The sequence below is a fragment of the Chinchilla lanigera genome, unplaced genomic scaffold, assembly GCF_000276665.1.
Source record: "Chinchilla lanigera isolate Chin_1 unplaced genomic scaffold, ChiLan1.0 scaffold00030, whole genome shotgun sequence".
NCBI classification, from domain to species: Eukaryota; Metazoa; Chordata; class Mammalia; order Rodentia; family Chinchillidae; genus Chinchilla; species Chinchilla lanigera.
Window position 1 is genome coordinate 13,608,233 of NW_004955431.1, and position 23,457 is coordinate 13,631,689.

The 23,457-nt window shown below is 40.8% G+C and overlaps 1 protein-coding gene across 6 annotated transcripts in view; it reads right to left on the reverse strand.

Annotated features, from left to right (window-relative positions):
* Fry (furry homolog (Drosophila)) overlaps positions 1–23,457 on the reverse strand; it is a 341,220-nt gene that overhangs the window by 46,117 nt on the left and 271,646 nt on the right. For all 6 annotated transcript variants that reach the window (XM_005387722.2, XM_005387724.2, XM_013515820.1 and 3 more), the window contains exons 42-49: positions 21,911–22,098; positions 20,335–20,429; positions 18,564–19,171; positions 11,589–11,686; positions 10,846–11,016; positions 7,334–7,474; positions 4,562–4,741; positions 2,459–2,620 (exon numbers count right to left, since the gene is read on the reverse strand). In XM_005387722.2, coding sequence (XP_005387779.1) covers positions 2,459–2,620; positions 4,562–4,741; positions 7,334–7,474; positions 10,846–11,016; positions 11,589–11,686; positions 18,564–19,171; positions 20,335–20,429; positions 21,911–22,098 — 1,643 coding nt within the window. The remainder of the gene's footprint in view (positions 1–2,458; positions 2,621–4,561; positions 4,742–7,333; positions 7,475–10,845; positions 11,017–11,588; positions 11,687–18,563; positions 19,172–20,334; positions 20,430–21,910; positions 22,099–23,457) is intronic.

Below are 23,457 nucleotides of genomic sequence, written 5' to 3' on the forward strand. Positions count from 1 at the left end.
AAAATTTTATTAAAGTTGACTTTCCTGTTTCTTTTTACCTTGTTATGAAAGGCGATTGCTACAGCATTTAAAATGAGGCTTATGTTTTTCCTAGCAGTGTTTGCCTAAATCACCCCAAGGGCTGTTATGGGTGTGTGAAAATCAGCCTCTAGGTCCATGGTGGCGAACCTTTTGCATGTGTGACCCAGTAGGCACACAGAACGCTCTCTCCTGGCACACAGCCAAGTCGTCCTAGCAACTGAGCATTAGATAACAGCTTTTTTCCCCCCTAAACTAAAACCTCAGTATTCAGGTTTAATTGCAAAGTGGGTTTTGGGTTGCAGTTTGGGCATTTGGTCTTGAAAAGGTTCGCCATCACTACCTTGGTTCTGCAGCGGAGATCTACTCCCCTGATCATCTTTTCTTGACTGTTGTTACAACTTTTAGTTTTAGCAAGGTTTTTATTACACTCAAATTAAATTATTACAGTACAGATCTGTTTTCTTCAAGTGAGAAAATTAACTGCACATAACGAAGGCATTCAATCATTTGTAAGCCACATTAAATCTTTCCCAATTGATTCTTCTTAAAGTGAAACAGATTCTTTTGTATTTTCCCCACAAACCTTATTCTCTAGGCCCTTAATCGTGAGGAATCTTTTCTAAACCATCACATTTTTCATGAGATTACTAGGTCTCAGGATGACTGGTAGTTGAAAATGAAAAGATATACAATAGAATCTAAAAAATGTTGCTGTGCTTCGGAAGTGCTCTTAAAGCAATCTTCCAGATCTCTTTAAAACAGTCCCTCCCCTTTAATCTCATATAGGGTTGTTCTGCAGAAACTATGAGGCGGCCAACACCACTGTCTCAGATGTTCCTTCCCAGTGGAACCTGTTCACTGCATCCTTCTTTTCAACTTAAAAATGGGAAAGTCAGAGTCCAAGTCAGAGACAGGAGGACCTTGATGTAGAGTGAATGAGTGTATATTTGCTCAGCAATTTTCCTAGGCCTTAATTTCACTTTACAATTCTGAGAAGAAATCCGTGTAGAGCAACTGCTCTTTTTCCACAGGCTCCAGGATATGCCTTCATTTCCCAAACCTTTCAGAATGAAGGTGAATTCTGCTGGGCATGCAAACAAAGCGTTTTTCCTACCCTGTGCACACCCTGCAGGAGTCTTTTTTTTTCTACAACCGCTCTGGATGTCAGAACAAGGCCTCTGCTCTGAAATGATCAGACCAAAAAACCATGGAAAGCTGGAATACCAGCGTTTGCTGCTGGGTCCTACGGGAAAAGCCTGCTGACAGTGAAGTCAAGAGGGGGGAAAACAGCAGGCTGGAGACAGAAGCGGGAGACAGAAGGAAGGAGAAAGTGTCTAAGGGTCTGGTTCCTGCCTTGGTGCTAGAACTCAGCAGTGCATAAAGCTAAGGTGGATGGTGCTATAGTTCTGACTCTGAAAGTCTCCCAAAGGCCTATGTGTTAAAGGCTTGGGTGCCAGTCCACGGCCCTGCAGGGAACCTTAAGAGGTGGGCCCAGTGGGAGGAAGTCCAGTCACTGCAGAGGGACCTTGAAAGGGCTCTGGGGTCCCGGCTCCTTTCTCTTTCTCTTTGCTTCCCTGTCTCCCCAAGGTGAACAAGCCTCCGTGATCATGCATTTCCACTACGATGTCCTGTGTGACCACAGGCCCCAGACAGGGCCAAGCGACCATGGACTGATACTTCTGAAACTAGAGTCAAAATAAACCTTTCCTCTTTATCATTTGGTTCTTTCAGTTATTCAGTCAGTGACAAAAGCCTGATTAACACAGATGGTTTTATAAATTCCTTTTCCCCTTCTGGTAAATTGTTGGTGGGTTTCCGTCACATGTCACTTAAAGAGTTCTGAATAGTGCGAAGGCTTTACCCAACAGCAAGCTGAGGGCATCAGTAATGTGACTTAGTCACCCATAGACTAAAGACATATAGTCCTAGGCTACGACGACCAGTGTGTAGAGAAACCTGGCAGTGTGGCTCAGCTTGCGTTTGGAAACCAGGATTAAAGTTTAGGCTCGGAAGAGATCAGCCAGGATGGCATTGGAAAGTGTAGCCCTACTAACCCTTTGGGTATCTAAGCCCTGTAGGACAGCTTGGAAGAACTAAAGCTTTATTACACGGAGAAAAGGGCACTCGTTTGGGTGAGGGTGGAGGAGCAGGGTTTCTTTAAATTTCTGAAGGACTGCCATGTGAAAGAGAGGCCAGATTTTGTTTCTTGACTTCTAAGAGGACTGAACCAATGGGTATGAACAACACACAGTCTAACTTCTAGTCAGCGTAATGTGCCACTGACAGATGAAATGGGTGCCATAGGGTGCTGCGAGACCCCTCGCTGGGAGAAATGAGGCGGTGCTGGGAAATGGGGGAATCAGGTACCACGTATGTATTTGGGAGTTGGGAGGTCACCTAAACTCCCTTCGAATGCCATAAACCTGGGACTGAATACCTGAGAATACTGGGGCCTTTTCCAGCTCACAGGAACAAGAACATTGGAGTTGGAGCCTGACGAAGTGGAGGATGCACTTCGGGTGACCGTCATGGTCCTGGGTTTCCCATCACGCCCCGCAGAATTCTGTAGTTCGTCATATCGCCTCCCAATGATCGGCGTCTTGGGAAAGTGGAAGAGGACAGATTCGTAATTTTGTAGCATGTGGGACCATTCTACCCAGAAACAACCAGAAACTGCTTATGTGTTTAAAACTCAAGAGCAGAAAAGCTCGGTGTGACATGTTGTTTTCCTGATGTTCAAATATACATCCTGAGTCGTTTGCATCTTCTGTATTCTCTCTGCCTCTTTAGCAGCACAAAACAAATCTAATCACTTGATATTCAACATACTTTGGAAACCACTGATAAAAAATGCAAAAGCATGCAGGAAATCAAATAGTTTTGGGGTGTTTAAGATTGAAAGAATTTCTTATTATAAAATATTAAAATTCCTTCCTCTCTCTTCAGGTTGCTCTAATCATCAATCTTTATACACTCTCAATTATTTAAAATTTTACATAAATTATTTATATCTTTTCAATTATTCAAGTGGATAAGGTCAGGGCCAGGTACTTGGGCAACATCTTAGAAATTTCACTTTCTGAGCTCCTTGCAGCGTGGTGGCCAGGGCACAGCAGCTCCCCAAATTGAGCCCCAAAAAGGTATCCTCTGCTGACACCAGCTTGTGATTGGAACTTCCTGCCAGGAACTTCCTGCCAGTTCTCCATCTCCCCAGGGCCACTGTTGGAGTGGTTCTGGGAGTTAGGGGATGCAGCTAACTGGCTACATTTTTTTTGTTGTTGTTATTAACCTTTTGGCACAGAGTAAATTTAAGTCTAAGAGTGAAAATAGCTTTTCTCTTTAGCAATGTAAAAAATAGTTAAATATGGACAGGGATTAGAGCGATACTTTCACAGCATTTACACGAATAGTACATATAGATGGAGGTGTCACAACGGGAGCAAGAGTTATCTCATCCTCCATACTGAAAGGTAAAAGTCAGCAAGCGCTGTTGTGTCAAAAACTCTGGGTAGAGTCCTTGTGTGAAAATCTCGGTTCAATCCCCTAGTATAGAAAGGGAAAAAAAAAGCCAATGGGGATAGAAGCTACTTACTACCACAAATGAGTTCCAGACAAACATATCTGGTTTATTTCTTAGTGAAGTTGTCATTTAGCATTCTTAGAAATAATTACGAATGATCTGCTTTGCTCAACACAGTGTACTGCTATGCCTTGGTTATAAGGATCAACAGCAGAGTTGCAACTTTGGGAGGGGAGTCATGCATCATGGGGTAAGAAAGGTATGAAAACCAAGTTATTTTATATCTTTAACTTAAATAATTAAGTACTGGCGGCCTAAAAATTGGCTCATGGACTAGCAGATAAACTTGACTAATTTTGATCTTTTCAACTCCTTAGCATAGGGCCTTAGGCCTCATCTCCCTGTTGCTCCTGTGCTCCCCCTACCCCAGGAAGGCTCCTAGTTTACTTGTTTAAGGGCAGAGCGGCTTGGGGAAGCCACCACCCAGGTGACTTCCATATTCCCGTAAATCTTGGTCATCTCTCCACTTCTCTACAGTTCCCGGAGAAATGTACACATCAGATAAGACAGTCATGCGGTAAAGAATGAGTGAAGGTCATGGTTTAAGATATTTAAGATCATTCCATTTTTAACCCTATTTCTAAAAAAAATCATTTTTTCATTAACAGGTTAGTTTCTATTTCTAAATCTGCCAACTGACAGCCCAAGTTAATGTGATACTCTCTCTCTCTCCATATATATATATATATATATATATTTTTTTCATTTTTTTTTTCTTCCTGTCTTGTTATCAGGGATTGAACCCAGGGCCTCATGTATGCTAGGCAAGTGCTCTACCACTGAGCTATATCCCTTGCCCCTCAATATATGATTAAAATAACAAAACCTAATTTAGGCCTTAGAAGTCTTCATTTGTAATAAATATAAAATAAATCTTCTTTTCTTCTAGCAACTACATTTAACTTTTGCTACCATAAATTCAAGGGTAAGTTCACAGAAGCAGTTCATATAGCTAAGTACCTCTGAAATATCGAAGTGAAAGTCCAGGGTTTTCCCAGGCAATTCCTTAGAAGCACTGGTCCACACTCGATGTATTTCTATCTTGGAGAGGTCGCCGTGCTGGTAGGAAGGCAGTGCGAGGCTGGCTGACCGAGAAACAACCAGCTTCAGGATGTTCAAAGCTTCTCTCCAGTGAACGCTCTGCAGGAGATGAAATATTCAAGGGTTAAAAATAATTTTAGAAAGTTAGGGGAACAGTGCTGAAAATTATTCTCACCCATCAGAATTCACTGACTTAAAACATGCAGGAAATTCTGTAAAACATAAAAGGCAAAATGATGTGAAAAGACCATTTCCACATAAAATGAGCTACATTTAAAAAAAAAAAAACAAGAAAAATTTAAAAAAGACTTATTTTGTCAATATTCAAAGGAATACAAATTTAAAATTACCAGGCATATCTAACATGGGAATCTGAGAGTTCCTCTAAAAATCTTCCTTGTCTCCCTCCGATAATTTATTTTTTCCTTTCTACTCCCACTTTCAACTCAGCTGAAACCTCTCTGGACCTGCCTGGCCTCTTAACTGACCTCAGATCCACCTACCCTAGGATCTTTCTAGAACTCTCCACAACAGACTTCTCTGAGGGCTCCCTCTGGTGGACAGGACAAGTCCACTCTGCGAGCATGGCCTGCGGAGGTGTCTCCCCCAGGCTACCGCTGGTTTCCCAAACCAGGCAGGGTCTCTCAGCCTCTGTGCTTTTCCTTGCTCTCTTCCCTCGTCCTGGAAAGGCTTTCCACTTGTTAATGCTGACTAACTTCCTACGCTCCCTCTAAGGTTTTTTAAAACCATTTTTGTTTTTCTGACAGCTCCCCTCCCCATCAGACTGGGCTGGCAGGGGAGGTGCTTCTCTCACAAAATTATTGAACATAGGCAAACCAAGTTGCTAGGTTATTTTATAATCATAACATAAATGAAACATACTTCCTTTCCTGTTAGGTTCTGCACAAGGAAGACAGCTTTAAATATGAAATTAGCCACCACTCAGGGTAAGAATTTGAGCACCAGAGATGGTCCACAGGCCTCCAACAAAGCATGCGTCCTCGTACAGCCAGGAAACGGGCCACAGGACTGATCAGAAGAAAGGTGTGAAACGACCCTCTAGCTCGATTGAGTTTTGAAACCAAATGCCTACCAGGTGGCACCATCATTATAGACTCTTAAAAACTGGAAAAAAAGATGCTTGGAAATCACTTTTAACATTAAACAATTTCTGTATGAAATGCGATTGGTGATGCGAAGATGGAAATTTACTGTACTTTATGCCTTTGTCAATGATTTTAACTAGAGAAAAGCTAGCGTTTGCCCTTGGGTTCTGCAGCTGACCAAGTACATCCCTGAGGAGAAGAGGAGGAATAAATGTGGAGCAGATGTCTTTGCTGCTGAGCATGCCCTGGGCACCAAACCCCAAGGAGGCTCTACAGTCCTTCCAGGCCTAGGGTCTCCCTTCCTCAGCCTGTGGCCATTCGCTTCAGAGGAACTTCCAGGTTCTATAAATTTGTTCTTTACTTGCTCTTTTGAGGTCTACTTTTCATTTCTTCCCTGGTCGTCTCAGGGGTGGCTTTAAGGACACGTTCTGTAGGTGCTTACGGACGTTCACTACGTACCCTGCTAGGCAGGTTCCCTGGGGCAATGAGACAAAAGCAATGGCCTTGGACCAGTTTGAAACACCAGCTCTACCCTTTACTGAGATTTTGCTGTCCAGATCTTGTTCTGTTTTTATTAAAATATACACAGAAACGGTGACTAATGTAATAAATCTCTGCACACTCTTCAGTTATTCACATTTTATCATTGTACTTTATCCATCACACGTTTATTGGAGTAATTTCAAGTACATGTATGCAGGCTTCTTTTTTTTAAATCACGTATTTTATAATGTATAATAGTTGGGTTTTGGGAAATTCATATATATACATATCCTATCTTGATTTTTTTGATTCCTTCCCACCAACTGTCCCCTCCCCAAATCTCAAAAGTCTGTTCCTTGTTTCCCACCATCTCTCCTTTATTTTATCCTTTAACTTATTTATATTTTGGGCTTCTCATGTAAGAGAAACCATGTGATATTTAACTTTCTGTTTCTGACTTATTTCACTTAACCTTATGGGCTGAAGACTTATCTATTTTCCTAAAATAATATGATTTTATTCTTCTTTATGGCTGAATATTATTCTGTGGCATACATATACATATTTTCTTTATCCCTTTGTCTGTAAAAGGGTATCTAGGCCGTTTCCAGAGCTCAGCTATTATAAATTACATTGCTACAAACATGGGTCTCCCTGTAGTATGATAACTTTCCTTCAGGAATATCCTCAGGAGAGGTATAGCTGGATCTGATGGAATTTTTAATTTTAGGTTTTTTTTAGGGACGTCCATCATGTATGCAAGTTTCTTAACCTTAGCACTCTCAACTCTTAAGTGCTATTTTAATTGCTTGTATGCTGAAGCACCTAGCCTGGAACCTGGCACACACGGAGCTTCCTCCTCTTTCTCCGTCCAAGACAACTGCCCCTACTCCCAGGCAGGTGCGCTTTTCACCCAGGGGCCGTGAGCCCTGGGAGGCAGTACTGTATCCACTAAAGGTTCTCTGCTTGGTCTTTTTCCTTGCAGTGCCAAAAATATGTGGTCTGGTGCCCATATGGTTTTGTACCCTCTGACAAGCTATAGCTAAACCTCGGCCTTCCTGGACCGATGCAGGCTGAGCAGTGAAGCCATGCGAAGACTCACCTGCACGTATTTTTCAATGGTCTTCAGAACTTCCACGTTAAACTGCTTGACAGGAACGACAGAAAGGTCCATGTAGCTGAGCAGACTGTAGATGACTTGGAGGAGGGGCTGCTGCATACTGGGAAGACCTTTTTCCAGCAACTGCAGGAGGCAAAGTGCGGGCGACTCAGTTCTAAACCAGACTTTCATATTGAAGCACCAGGTTCCCAACACCTTCTCAAGCACGTTTCCTTAGGAGGGCAAATAAAACCTCACCACTGAAGGGATGAAGATACTCTCAAAGGAAATGGGGTTATGGAGACATAGATAGCAAATGTACTCAAAGGAATATGAGAAGATAAATCTTTAAAGGAACTCATCAGACAGTATTAAAAATTATAAACTAAAAAAGATCCAATTTGTCAGTTATCAAATTGGCAAAGATTAACAACTGACAATATTCAGTATTGGTAAGAAGAAAAGAGAAAGAACATTCTTAAACACTGGTGGAAATATAAATTAGATAATTTGGCAGTTCAGATCAAGAGTACTAAATCACATTTTTTTTTTGAAATAGCAACCACTTTTAGGAAAGTTTCCAAAATCAGAGATAACCAGCATATTCAATGCGTGAGATTTTCTCATGGCATGATTTATATGGAAAAAAAATCGTACATAAATGAGAAAATGCTGTAAGCACTTTAAATGTTGAACACTAGGGAAATGGGTATAAACTAACAGTAAATTGCATGGTAAAATATTATATAGTTAATCAAATGCCATTTTAAAGGTAGTAAAAGATATTAGATAATATCAAGTAGAAGACAAACCATCACAACTGCTTATATGCCAGGCAGATGATGCCAATATTGACGTGAATTGTGTTTTAAAGAAATAATATCAGCCGGGGATATAGCTCAGTGGCATAAGCGCCTGTTTGGCAAGCGCAAGGTACTGAGTTCGATTCCAGGTACCAAAACAAAAACAAAAAACAAAAACAAATAAAGAAATAACATCAAAGAAATAAAATGTTAATAATGTTTTAAAATAATATAATTTTGGATAATTTTCTTTTCTTTTTAGAAAATGCTTTGTACCTTCTAAGTTTTCTATTATGAACACATACTACAAAATCAATAAAAATACTGCCCAAAAGAAAATAATGAGAAAATATATATGATAAACATCATGATAAAAATTTACTGTTCAAATTAAAGAGTACAGAGAAATGACCCAAGTAAAAGTAGCCAAAGGACATAACTGAGCAATTAATACATGAGAAAAGAAACAATTATGCAAATCCATTGTTTAGAAAATGAATGTCTTCACTAGAAAGGAGATACATAAGAAAACTAATCTGAAAGTATTTATAGAAAATATCAAACTAAAGAATAAATGTAATGATAAAACAGTGGGATATTGGAAAACAAATATGTCTATACATTATAGTGTTGTAAATGAGTAAATTCTTTATGAAGACCAACCTTTCAAATGTGTAAGAACCTGGAGGAGGACACATAGCCGTGTTCTTTGGACAGTTATATATTGGGAAATGGCATCGTTTGATGTTATTTGAAAAAATGATTTTCATAAAATCAATAATCATTGGATAAAATGTCACATAACAAGAATTATTTGATAAAAGACAACTCTGGGAGTTACGTCAACGCAGGGATGTAACACAAAAAGTTAATACTACGTGAACAGAGTAGATTCAACAGAAATCTGCCCACAGCTACATAAAATTACATGCATGTGCATGGACAAACCAGAAAGTACATATGAGTAACTGAAATAGAAGTTAATATATGTCATATGTAGCGGGGAGTTGGGTAAGTTTGTAATATATTTTTGGTAACAATTTTGTGATAACAAACGAAGTGACACATTTTTTATTTTTATTGTGGCCAAATATACCTGAGAAAATTTATCATTTTAACCATTTTAAGTGTACAATTCTGTGGCATAAAGGACATTCATATTGCCATGCAACTATTACAGCTATTTCTAGAACTTGCTCATTGTTCTAAACTGAAATTCAGTGCCCATAAAATAACTGTTACCAACTACCCCTAGCTCCTACTAATGGCCCTTATACTTTCAGTCTCTATACATTTGCCAGGTCTATGTAGTTTATGTAAGTGGGATCATGATAGTTGTTCTTCTCTGTCTGGCTTATTATGCATATTTCACTCAGCATAATATCCTCAAGGTTCATCTACACTGTAGCACATAGCTAAATTTTTTTCCCTTTTAAGGCTAATATTCCACCACATGTATACTGCATGTCCTATTGACATTTTTGCAACTTTTATGGTTACAGTTCCAAACAAATACCGCCTCCTTGCTGTCATCTCACATTTCACCTTCTTTTAAAACAAACATCCTCTATCTTCTGCCCTTGCAGAGCAGGGTGTCTGTGGCAGTTCTCCCAGTCCTTCTTGTGTAGCGAGGTATGTGCATCCTGCTTGCATGGGCAAGTGTGACCAGGTGATTATCAGAGGTAGCAGAGAGGCACTTAGGAGGAATGTTTAAAATCTAAGGCAACTAGGGACAGAAAGAACAAATGACTCCGGGGCCAAAGGTAGTCTGAATATAGTCTCTACACTGTTGATCCATATTGCAAGTCAAGCTCCCCAGGACCCTCTGTAAGTGCTCCTGGATGGACAGCACCCCTGCTGGTAGTGCTTTCCATCTTGGGGGACCTTAGAGAAAGGGTTGATTTTGTAACCTATCTGGAACCAGGACTGGTGACAGAACTAAAAGGAAGATTCAGATAGACTGCTTTCATTTCTTTGGAAAAGTCCCTGACAAGAGGTATGGATGTGTATTCTGGAAGGAAAAGCACCACTGAAAATGCTGAAACAGGTTAGCCGTTGTCCATCATTTGCTTCAGAGATTTCATGATTTTGTGTATTACATTTGTTGAGACTGGAGGTGCTATCATTTGCCCTATGAAATGCTATGTATTTTTAGCATCAATGGACATAGCGGTCAGAGTAGGAGTTTGTGACAAAAGTGCTAGAGACACATTTGTATCATGACAAAACTCAATTCAGCTTTACCAATATAAAAGGCAATGCTAAAATTTTTTTTCCAGAATGTACATTGTTAATTAGTTCAGAGGAAATAAGCATTAAACATATCAAGCCACACAATAACTCCTTAAATAAGATTTGAACGCTCAGAATAACTAGGATAACATTTTCTCATTTCCACCAGACTCTGAGAGGTGTGAATATGGTAAGGAGCTTTAGCTTTGGGGGTAAGGGGGACAAGATCAAGGTTCAGGTAGTACTTCTGTCTCCATAAACTTGGGGAAAATTACTTTACCTGACCAAACCACAATTCTTTGGTATAACAGTATGTATATCACTGGTTTCTTGTGGAGATTTAAAAGCATTCCATGAGCATCTACGGTAATATACTAGATATCAGTAAAGAGAAATTGGGTGTGTATTATATTATGAGTTCTATGTAGGTATTGTGACCATGGAAGTACACCAGATGTGATCCTTAGTCTACCAGCTTACCTCTGCCAGGTAGGTAACCATGTTCAAGGTAATGTCCGCATAGGCTTCATGAAGGTATCGGCACACCACGTTGACCCATGTGGCACAGTCCCTTGTGTAACTGTGTGTTTTATAAAGCGTCATAACGTGGGCAAGGTTAGAAAGTTTAGGGTTTTTCTCTTCCAAACAAACCTTTTAAGATAAGAAAACCAATTAGGGATAAAGCTTTCTGGTGACTAGGAAGACATGTTAGCAATTTTGTTATAAATCCTTATGGTCTGGAAAGTACATTGATACATTGTTTGGCTACAGAAATGCTTAGCCTATTAATTAGCTAATACAAGTATCATTTGTTTCTCTGTTCCTCACCCCATAGCTTCCTTTCCTTCTTCCTTTCTTTTGCTGTGCCAGGGATTGAACCCTGGGCCTCACACATGCTACCAAGTGCTCTACCATTTAGCTACATTCCCACCCACCCCTCCAATAAATTTTATTTAGATAGGGTCTTGCTAAGTTGTCCAGCCCAACCTTGAACTTGAGATTCTCCTGCCTCACCCTCCTAGGGGGCTGGGATGACAGGTACGTGTCACTATGCCCAGCACCCCTCACTCCCTCTTCATAATGAAAAGAGAGAAAGACGAAGAGCATCATCCACTCAGGGATGTACACTGCGAGTACATCAGTGTTGGAGAAAATCATTGCCTTCTCTGCGTCTTCCCACAGGCCCAAGTGGACTTGCCCGAATGTGGAACTATACTTCATACCTGAGCGATCCTTTCAGCTATGTCCTTACAGAACTGATTTGGATTTTCAAAATGCTGGATCAGCTGGGGCAGGAGACACAAGACATTCAGTGGAAACCCTGGATTAGAGAAGACACAAGGGAGAGAGCTGAATGTTGTATGATTTAACTGGGAACCGTGGGAAGGCAGGTTACAGATTTGATTCTGATGGGCTGTAAACACACTCCTGACATAGCTTAAATAGGAACTAAAACAAAACCCATGAAAAATATACAACTACTATGGTGCCAGTTATGAAGGAGACACTGAAGTAGATCTGTAATTGTAACATACAGGGGTCATCTTGGTATGGTTTGTGAATAAGGATGACCGGCACATATTTTATTGGTACAGACTGAAGTGAATTGAAGCAGTAGTTTGAAATTTTTATCAAAAAGCACATTTTAAGAAAAACTGATATGAGAGGACATAAGCCAAGTAATTTAAATCTGAGTCATATAATCAAAAAGACTCCTCGAGATGATGAGTAATGGCTCAGGACCTCTAAGTTAAAATCTAGCCCATGAATTCTGGGTGACTTCTCATGGTATTAAAGATCTGATTTGCTGATTTGGTTTAATTCAAAAAATAGGGAACCAACACACTTTTCAGGAGGAAAAAAAAAGCAAAGAAAAGGTAAAAATTGGACAATTAAGAAAAAAAGGGAAAACGTATAAGAAAAATGGGATTAACTAACAGCATCTGCAATATCATCTGGAAGGCATAAAAAAACTAGTTTCCTGAGGGTGTGTGTGGGGGTAAGTACTAGGGATTTATCCCAGGGCCATCACACTATGCTATATTCCCCTACTTTATTTTTCATTTTGAGACAAAATCTTGCCAATTACTAAGTTGGCCAGACTGGGCTCAAACTTGTAATCCTCCTGCCCCAGGCCCCCAGGGTGCTGGGATTACAGGTGTGTACCACCATGCCTGGCTACATTGAAGTCTTTTTTTTTGGTACTGGGAATCGAACTCAGGACCTTGCACTTGCCAGGCAGGTGCTGTGCCACTGAGCTATATCCCCGGTTACACTGAGGCTTTTGAGGACTCAATCAGACCTATAAACTAGACTAGGAGATGTAATGTTACACTTACGTCAAATATTGACTTCTAATGAGAGGCAATGAGTACAGACTTTTAATCTGTGAGTTTCTTAAGTGTATTACAGATACTTGGGGATACATATTTTCAGAGTGGGTTTAAGTAGACCCTAACCAGCACTGCTGTGGAGGGAAATTACATAGTGACTAGATAGAGAACCCAAAATGTCCCGAAGACCTCTTTGTCCTAGGACTGAGATTTCTTCTGGATTGTTACCTCTCTGTCCCTAGAGGTGATAAATCTCTTTTGCAGGCTGGGATTTTAGGACTTTCTGATTCAAAGTCATTTATTAGAAAGTAAGGTCTGAAGTTGAGGCTGACCTTGAGCTCAAAGTTACTCAAGGTCATCCTCCGGCCTCCACCTCCCTAGTGAGTGTGGGATCACAGGTGTGCGCCCCTCACACCTGGACTAATCTCTTGCAATTCTGAATGGAAGGACGGATTTCCAACAGTCCATGCAGGATTCACTCCTAATCTGTTATCGGTAATAACTGCCGCTTGTGGGACCTTAGAGGCTTCCACTGCAAACCTTCAGACTGCTGTGAGAGGCATACTTGCAGCCACACTGAACTGGGTACTGTACTAAACAGTATAACTGGAACGCTTTCAGTTTTTCTCATTCTCTTTCAAAAGGTTAAAGCAGCCATTCAGGTTCTTTGATTATTGGTTTCATTATTTTTTTTTGCAATGCAGTTGGAGTTAATCATAGCTTTTGTCTCTACAGACATGCTTTACTAAAGATCAGAGACCCAACCTGGGAAAGCCCTTGATCTTAACTGTCGCTCTGCACCTGGTTAGGATTTATTTCTTGGGCCACACTTGGAGTCACTCTTCTGTCCCTTCTCCACTGCCTTGCCCCTGAGAAATAATGCAGGTTATAACGGTGTTTGGTCCAAGGTAATTCTCTTTACGGCTGCTGGACTTCTGCACCAAGTTTCCAGAATGGTGAGTTTCCCCTCCCTGGGGCCCTTCCAGAGTAAGCTGACCTTGACTAATCTCTGGGCCATATTCTAGAAAAACTGGTCTAGGTTTAATCCTGAAACCCCCAAAGAATAATTGCAAAAGTTTTAGCCCAAGTTTACCTGCCTTTTAACTCTTAGGCATTACTAGAGATGAACTCCTCTTAACTTTTCTGTCCCCTCAAGAATGACGCTGACTGGTTTTTATAACACAGATAAGTTCTTTGATAAGACAAAACATGCCTAGGGAACCTTATGAGTTTAACAGCAGTTTTAAATGAGAACAGGTATTAAAAATAGGCACAGCCCTAGTCCCTAGAGGGCTACCTCTCTCATCATGATTTGTCTCCATAACATCTTGCCAGATCAGCCACTATTCTTGGAGATATGCTAATTGAGGCTATTAAAAAAGGAAGGCCTATCACTAAGTATGGTCCAAGGGTCATAGGCAAAATGGGAAAACTATCATAGGGAGACATCTGCAGCAGGGGGATGGGGTGGAGCCTTGGCAGGCCTTCTTCCCCCACTGTTTGAAATTCATACTAGCTCCAGACAGTGCCACCTAGTCCCTTTCTACACCCAAACCCGGCCTGTGTACCCACCACTGGACATAGTTAAAATTACCTTTTAGTAGTCGGCCCCTCTAGAGGAAACAATTACATGTGGCTATCAAATAGCAGTTTTGACTATCAACTGTGACTATCCAACAACTATGGCTCTGAAAACAACAATGAGAAGCCTATAGAGTTAGATATTCCAATCAGATTAACCATCAACCTAGGGCCCATCTTAAAAACTGTCTTTGCTTTCACAGGTGTGAAAGGCTTTTTTCCTTCTAATTCTTATTACAATTGACCTCTGTTAACTGACCTACAAAAAGTTCTGACTAGTCTATAGTTACAAACTTAAAAACTGTAAAAGAGTTATTATAATTCAATCTGGCCAAGTACGTCTGAGTGCATGCTGGTCTATGAACAGTTGTCTTATATGTACCTGCCTGTCTGTTCAAATCTGTGACTGGTTACAATACTTACAGCTGTTTTGTTTGAGTGTAATAATTTTATTTCTTCTTTTTGCCCTTCTAGGTTTTTATTTTTTTATTTTATTTTATTTATTTTATTTTTATTTTTTGGTTTTTCTCCGGTACTGGGAACCGAACTCACGACCTTGCGCATGCCAGGCAGACGCTTTTGCCGCTGAGCTAAATCCCCAGCCCCCCCTTCTAGGTTTTTAAAACATTTGTCTATAAATTAAATTGGTTTATAGATAAATATCATTAGACTTAAGGACATGCACCCACCCAGGCTACCAGCTGATCAAAATGATGTCAGGACTGGTTATACAAATGCAAAGCATACTGCCGTCTATCTACAGTAACTTGGGAGTCTTTGATTGGTCAACAATAACAGGTTAATTTTTATGATATGGTTCTCATATGTGATCTGAAATTTTGTTAACATAATTAAATAGGGACCTCTTAGGATTAGGGAAACTGCTGGGCAGGACTCCCCTTGGTGAATAAAGGAGCAGATGCCTGGAAATGTTTTTATTCCAGTCTTTGTTCACTAATGGGACCCCAATAATTTCCACAGCCTTATGGGAGATATCCTAATAAATGTTGCAAAGATAGCATCAAAAGATTACGTTTTCTGTAGGTAAAACAATAAAGTTTTATTAAAAGATGCTCTTGGCACAAAACTAAGAGACAAAGGTTTCCATATAGCTATGACATTCATTATTGCTAATCTCATGGTGTACTAAATGTATTCATAGCTTCCAGGTGTATTGCTCTTCTAAGATATAAAACTATGATTGTTTATGATGAGAGCCCTTTTCTAGACTCAGATATCTGCCTTTCTCTTGTGCTCCAGCTACTTGTGATTAGAGGTATATGTCAAACCAACATGAGACTACTAGTCAAATGATTGTGTAGAAAGCAATATGGAAAAACTTATGGGATGTGTATATTATAAATGTGTCACTACACTTAGAGATGCTCAGACACTGAGCAGTTCAAACAAGTCATACACTAAAAATGGAAATTAAACATTATAAACCTCTAAGGTACATTTAGACAGGTGCATTCTCCTTGGATGGCATCCTATTGAAGGATAACAAATTAGGTGAGAGTTTCTTTATGCTACTTAATGTCCTGCAATCAGGTGGAGATGTATGACTAAAAATGCTATTCTACCCTAAGGTGGAGATTTAAGTGGGCTGCAAAGCTAATGTCATCATGGTAATCATGCTGAAAAACTGTGTGTGGCTTTGCGTCACAAGTTTTCTCTGTAAAACTATAACTTGTCTGTTAACATTCTACAGGGATTCAACTACTAAAACAAGCATTGTTGGTAAGGAGTAACAGTCCTTTGACTATACTTTGTATTTCAAAGTACTTGTCTGGATGAGATTATAATAGTTAAGCTCACTGCTCCCTCTGCAATACTGATGTAACTCATCTTCTCTTCTGGGTGTTCAACAATTGAAGTTTGGAGACTAAAACTGAAAAGATAACCAGGCTGAGAAGATAGCCAATATTCTGGCCCTGGCCCAAGGTCAACAGGGACCCAGGACATGAAGGAACCTTTTCTATAGGATCCTATAACTTTGGTCAGTCACCCAACTTCCTGAACAGGGAGATTGCCGGAGCCCAGAAAGCAGGAATCAACAAATGTACAGTGTACCAAATAAGGGTCACCAAAGAGGGGAAAGTCTCCCATGCTGTCATAGAAAGCAGTATGGTCAAGCAAGACTGTGACCCACCCTGGTGGCCGACAATGACTGGGAGCTGAGAGGCTCTGTACATGGTTCCAAAAGTAATGACTGAAGAGACTGAAGAGCTGAGAGGCTCTGTACATGGTTCCAAAAGTAATGACTGAACTGACATTGACAGATAGGAAGACGTTAATTTTGATTAACACAGGTCTTGTTTTCACTCAAACACCAAGCAGAAAAAAGAATCAAACAATGTGTGAAAGCAATAGCACAGTAGTAAAAGCTAATATAAAAAAGGGCTCCAACCATTGATTGCTTCTGGCAGTTTCCAGCTACACCAGCAGCTGAACACTGTTATAGCTGATTAAGGTTGGAAAAACTACAGTGGATTCAACAAAAGCTCAACAAGAGCCTTTAAGTTCCTCCTCTCCATCTTCTTATAGCTAAAACTAGAGGGACTTATCACAGGAAATACCCGACTTAGAGATAACCTCCATCAGTAGAGGGGTCTAAGAGTCAACAGTGTACAACTATTCTAGTCCATTAAGAGCAGATTCAGGACATGGCCCCTTACCCAATCTGCTTTTCCATTCCAGTGCTCATGCTTTGAGTATACATGCTTTAACTTCCTGCAAAATTTGGTTTTTGTTGCCTAAAGGCTGCCAGACTCCAAGTGATCATGCAAATGGAACCAATGACAAAGGTGCCTGACTCCTTTTACCCGGACCCTCTAGATTGACTTGTGTTATGGTTTGTGTCTAGATGTCCCCTCAGAGCCTCTTTGAGTCATGGGGGAGTTTCTAGAGCTTTTGATTGATTCATGATCCAATGCTGGGGTTATGGGTGTGAGTGCTATGCCTGCCCTGGGTTGGGTAGCTTGCATACAACATAAGGGAGGGAAAAAGGCTTGCTTTATGCCATTCCTCCCTTTTTGCTCTGGTTGCTTTTGTGTTTTCTGCTACCATAAACTGTTGCCCTCTGCCATGTGCCGCTCTGCCTTGGAGCCAGCCAAGTATGGACTGAAACCACACACTGTGAGCTAAATAAACCTTTCCTTCCTTAATTTTGGACGTCAGATATTTCGTCTCAGCAATGAGAGAAAAGTAACCTAGACAACTTGTAAAGGGAATTTATCATAACTGCTAACCTTAACATGACTTCTACTCAAGGCTCATTAGATTAGCTCTCTGAAGAAGGCCTGACTGTGGTCTTGTCTACCCAACCCTTCTCAACTTGAAACAGCTAGATGGAAACTATGCCCCTTCTCCCCTAACCACAGTAAGGAATATCATTTTAGAGGGTGGAATATTACAGACAGCTAAGTCAGGTAGAAATATAGTAGGCAATCAGATAGGGCTGGGCCCTGGAGGGAGTTAGTTCCGAAGGTAAAAACTCATCAAAGCTGTGGCTGGAAGTGCATCTGAAAAAGACTAAAGTCACAATGGCTAGATTTACAAACTTCCCTAAGGCATAAACAGTAGCTTGAGATTACTGGTGACATCCTTTTGAGATTTCCCATTATCTCATTAGGGGGTGGAAGTGGGTCATCCTCTCCCACCCACTTAGACTAAAACAACTAAGACTACCAAGACTAAGACTAAAGACAACACTAAAACTGTAGATTATCTTCCAAGGTTAATCATGTCACCCATATGCCCTTGCTACATTGGATCAATATTACCTAAGTGACTCTACTTGCAATCTTATTACTGATTAAGTCACTACTTTGACACGCATTGTACCTGCTTCATGATTTTACTCCATAAAACTTCCTTTGAGAAGCGAGCTCATTGGCAACCCGTTCAGGACTCCTCCTGTCCCTCAGGAGCTATTCCTATTCCCCATTCCTTTTCCCTAGTAGATTTTCCTACTCAAAAAAAATTTCTGCCTCTTTTATAATATTGTCTTGATATATCCTCCAGAATACAAAGAAAGGTATATACTGTCTAGATTTGGGGAAGGGGTAGGGATGGAACCCAGGGCTCCATGCATGCTTGGCAAGTGTTCTACCACTAAGCTCTACGTCCTACCCCACTGTATAGAATTTAAAAGAAAAACTTATTCCTAAAGATCCATTTCTAAGCAGAACTGTTCGAAGCAGTAACTCCACATTATCTTTTTACCTTAAAGATGAACACAGATACCATTAGAACCGTAGGAGTGAATGATGTTGGCCTTACCAATAGCTTGTGATGAATCCACCATGGATACTTTGGACACTGGTGTCAGCAAGCTGAAAAGCTGCAGGGTAAGGTCAGTGGTGGTAAGGGATGTGAATCCCTTCAGCAGCAGCTGCTGCAACCCTGAGAAGTCAGCCCACTTGAGCTGTGCCTGGAGTTTCTCAAGTTTCTCTCGGTTCTCAGCTTTATCCAGTGGCATATGAGCCAACAGTCGATTCAGCAGCCGTAAGGCCATCAGGTACTCGAACTCAAAGTCAGACTCCATCAAGGCCACCGTAACCCAGAAGATGGTGGCCAACAGATTGGTCGGATGGTTTATGTGGGATGGGTCTGTGAGACTGTCCTTCAAGGAGGAGGAGCTTCTGGTTTTGGAGGAGAGGCCCTGCTGGGTACACGCCTGAATTCTGTCTAGGGTAGCACTTCGAGGTGGGTCCGAGGATCGGTCAACAACACCAAACTTCTTGGGCACAGAGAAGCTTCTTTGATGGCGGCTCCTCTCTGCTGTTGTGGTATTGCCACTGGCAGCTCCAGGGTTCACATTTAGTTGCCCTGTGCTTTTTCGGCTTGCTGTTAGTTTGGTGCTCGAGCTTAAATCTGGTGATGAAGAGCTGAGTATAAAAATAAGTAAGTTCAACAGAATGCCAACAGGCTTCAGTGGAAAACCAGCTTTTCAAATCCACTGAGAAACACTGAAGGAAGGAAATCATTCTTTTGAAATATTACTATTAGTTTCTTTTTCCTTATTCTTAAACATAAAGCTAAGAAAAAAAACAAAAAACCTTAACAAGAACAACCTTCTCCAACAAAAGAAAAACAAAAACTAATTCTGTATTGGGCTCCACTTCTTCAAAGCCTAAAGAAACCAGCAGGTCACTGATCTTTCACCTATTTTTTGGTGGAATTTGGGTAGGAATGATTATGAAATAAAATATACTTAGTAAGTGCAAACTTTTAACATTATGGCTGATCTGAACAGAAATGGAAAGGATATTATCTAGAAGGAGAAAAGTAAATACATCAAAGACTTTTGAAAAGCCTACTAAAGTTTATGGAAAGTGATTTCTAAGTTTGGTCAATGATTTCTAAGTCTACTCATGCTAAAGAGATAAATATCTTTATCAACATTCTTGTTAAATGTTTACCGATTTAGATAAATCTGCAGATTCAAACAGATAAATATGTACGACGTTAGTGGTCACACAAAAATTACCTTCCCACAGAAGAAACAAGGCCCCAAAGGATGTGCCTTTTAAGCTTTACTGACTCAATTTCAATAAACATGAAATCAATTAGATAAATGTGGAATCATGAATAATTTGAAGTGGATTATTAAATAGTGGCAGGAGCAAAAAAATGTAACAAAGACACTAAGATAAGAATTTTTAAAGTAAAGTCAACATTTATTCCAACTGTTTTGAACATGTTAATTTAAAAATAATTTTTAGTTTTAGTTTATGTTTATCAATGTAATAAGTAGGATACTTATTATATAAAATCTTCAAAAACTACTCAGGGCCATAAAAAAGAAAGTGAAAAATCATTAATATTTTTGTCATTTAGACATGGCATTTGGTGTCTGTCTCATTGATATTTTAAAATACATGATGTATACATGTGTATGCTATAATTGCCTTTTTGAAAAACTTAAGAAAATTTCATACAGCATTTTTCAGGTCATAAGTATACCTTACAAGCTAGATTCCTGCTTTGTACTTTGCCCCAATTCTAGCATCTCCCAAGTAATTCAGCGAAGTAAATCTGATTTACTTACCGAGATAATACGGTTAAGAGATCACTGTTCTTCAGGCAGTCAGACAAGTTGTCCACAGCAGCTTCCAAGGTCAGGAGTGCTTCCATTACGTAACCCTTTGAAATGGGCAAAGAGAACACTTTGTGCTGCGTAGGGCCCCTGTTAGCTTCCTGAATACATATTTAATCAATGTAAACTTTACTCCGATAATGTTAATATCCCTGCAAACTTGACAGTTGTTAGTGCTTTAATTAAGGGCCACCTCGGAAATTCAGACACATTAGAAGTTAGCAGGTAATCCTAAGAATTATTTCCCTGGGCCTGACAGCCTCAACAGGGGGTTAAGCATGGCTTCCTGCAGAGGAAGAGGGTGGGCAACTCCATGCAGAGCAACAAATTCTGAAAACAGAGATCACAAGATGAGGCATGTGAAGAGCTGTGCCTCAGTAGCACTGTATGGGCGCTTCTGATGGCCAGAGAGGGGAGACAAAGGTAGGGCCTACGGGCGTGCAGGCTTCCTGTGAGGTGGGAGCATGTCTGGTGGGCGAAAGGGCTTGGTGGGAGCCACAAAGCTTGCAGCGCCCTTAGTTTTCAACCTGCTCAGCTGCCCAATCTCTAGGATCCACCTACAGGGTCTTCCTGTGCAGCCACTGTCTCCATTCTGCCTTCAACTCTTCTTAGTCCACTAAGGGCTGACCGTACCGGGAAGGGCAGTGCTTTGAGCATATATGAGATGTGATCGAACAATGTAATGAATGTTTGCATTGAGAAAAAGTACTGTAACAGAAGACATGAATCCCCTCAAACAGAACATGTTTTCTGAAGTAGTTCTGAAGTCCTCTTTGTGAGTGGCATTAGGTGTGCTGTCCTGGTGGCTTCGAGTCCCTGAACTGATTCAAAGCCTGTCATGGTCATTTTGACTTTGGGGAAGAGCCCGAAGTCATGCGGTGCCAGGTGTGGTGTGTAAGGTGGATGAGGATACAGGGTAATGTTTCTTTCAGTTCCCTTTCTGTTGGATGGCACTTAGGGGCGGCCCTCACCATTTAAAAGAAAAACCAGTGTAGAAAGACACTCATGAAAAAGAACTTTCAGAACCTCTTCAGAAAAGTGGCAAGATGGATGGGGTAAGTGTGTTTGAAGTGACGGCAGTATTTTGAGGGAGATTAATGGCGATGTGTCTCCTACAACAACGTTTAAGAATGTACCTGTCCACTGTATCTTTTGGTCATACCTTGTACAGTGCAGCCCCTTACTCCGGGTGGAGTTTGCACACTGGCGGGCGGGTGGCCAACCCCCCTGAACAAGACAGCCCATCCCACATGCCAAATAAGACCAACAACGAAAACAGCAAAGCAGAGGCCACCAAAGAATTTTCAGTTGTTCGTTTTACACAATAGAATCGCATCCACTGGATTTTGGAACAGTATTCCCTGGAGTGAGATTAGAAATGTAAAAACTTCTAGAAATTCTTAAGATAAATTACTCCAAGGGGTGAAATAACCGGCGAGAGAAAGAAGACCCAAAGAGAGCCGCTAAGGCCTCGTCTTCGGAATGAGAGCCCACGGCCTTGGTGCGCTCTGTGCTCTTCCTTCCATACCTGAATCTCGTCTCCGTGCTCCCCAATCACCTCTACCAGTCTCGACAGGAGGTCAGACAGGGCGTGTGCTGACAGTGGTTGCCTGAGAGCCCGGAATATCTGGAAGGACCGACCGGCGTAGTGCCTCGAAGAGCTGGCCAGGGCTGTCTGCAGGGCAACTTCACTCAAGTGTTGCTCTAGATGGAAACCTGGGGCCAGGTGAGCAAGAGAGCATCAAAGTCACCTGTATGTTTAAAATAACAGCCTCATAGCATAGACATACCCAGTGGTGGTACTTATTTAAAAATAAACCATTTGAAAACAGGTGGAGTGCAGTGAACCTATAGTTTCAGCGTCTCAAGAGGCTGAGGCAGGAGGATTGCGTGGGCCCAGGAGTCTGAGGCCAGCCTAGACAACACAGCAACACTCTGTCTCAAAATTTAAAAAATTAACCATTTAAAAATAATACAAATTTTGGATTAATGTTGGGTAGGTACAGTGCAGTTGAAAGAGGAAGAAACTTTGGTGCAAGAAGCTTCTGGTTTTTAATTAGGGGCTTTGTAACTCTGAGAAACTTGTTGTCTGAGATCCTGTTTCTTTCTCTTTAATTTGCAACAGCAGCATCTATCTCACAGAACTGTAAGAATTAAAAAACTTACGAGGTACCCAGTACCGTGTATGGTACAGAATATGCGGTCATAAATGTATTTATTGTTCTACTTTTCTGTCTCCTTTTTGAACAGAATCTTTTTACTCCTTTTTAAATAAAAAACAGTTGGTTAGAAACACATTTGCAAAGTAGAGAAAGGAGCTGTTAGTGGACCCAGTCAACTCTAAACACAACTAAGGCCTGCAACAGTCTTTGTTCTGTAAATATGCAGAGATTGACATGCATGCACAGCAAAGATAGCACAATTGAAACTTTTTCGTTTTTAAGAAAGGATCTCCCTACACTGTTCAGGCTGGACTTGAGCTCACTTTGTAGCCCAGGCTGGTCTCAAGCTTGCAAGGATCCTCTTGCCTCAGCCTCCAGAGTGCTGGGATTAAAGGCATGCGCCACCACGTCCGACTACAATTTAAACTTGCACCTGAATATTTATTTGCTCTCCCAGTGAATATATGTAATCTCAGACATCAGAAGGCCATTTGATCTGATAGGAACAAAAATGCAAGATAAAGCTCCTGACTCCATGCTGAGTCATGAAATTGTATACTTGCTACTCTTCCCCTCTGCCTTGATCCTCAGGACCCGATGAAAATAGTGATTTTAGCTCTCCCTGTGGTCTAGAGGGCTCTATGACACGTGTGGCTGTCACTTGAAAGCAAGTACACAGGAATAATTCAAGTCACTGCTCTTACCTGTGGTTTGGCCATTGGACTCGTGGCACAAGTACACTTCATGAGAAAATGTCCCTGCAGAGCTAACACATGAGCCGGAAAAGTGGACTTGCATATATTCAGAAATTTAGGATTAAACCCTTACAGGCAGTTTGCAACTTGCAAGTCAAAAATCATGTTTCTTTTTTTATGTGTGTAACTTTCAACTTGACCTCTTAACCCATTTTATA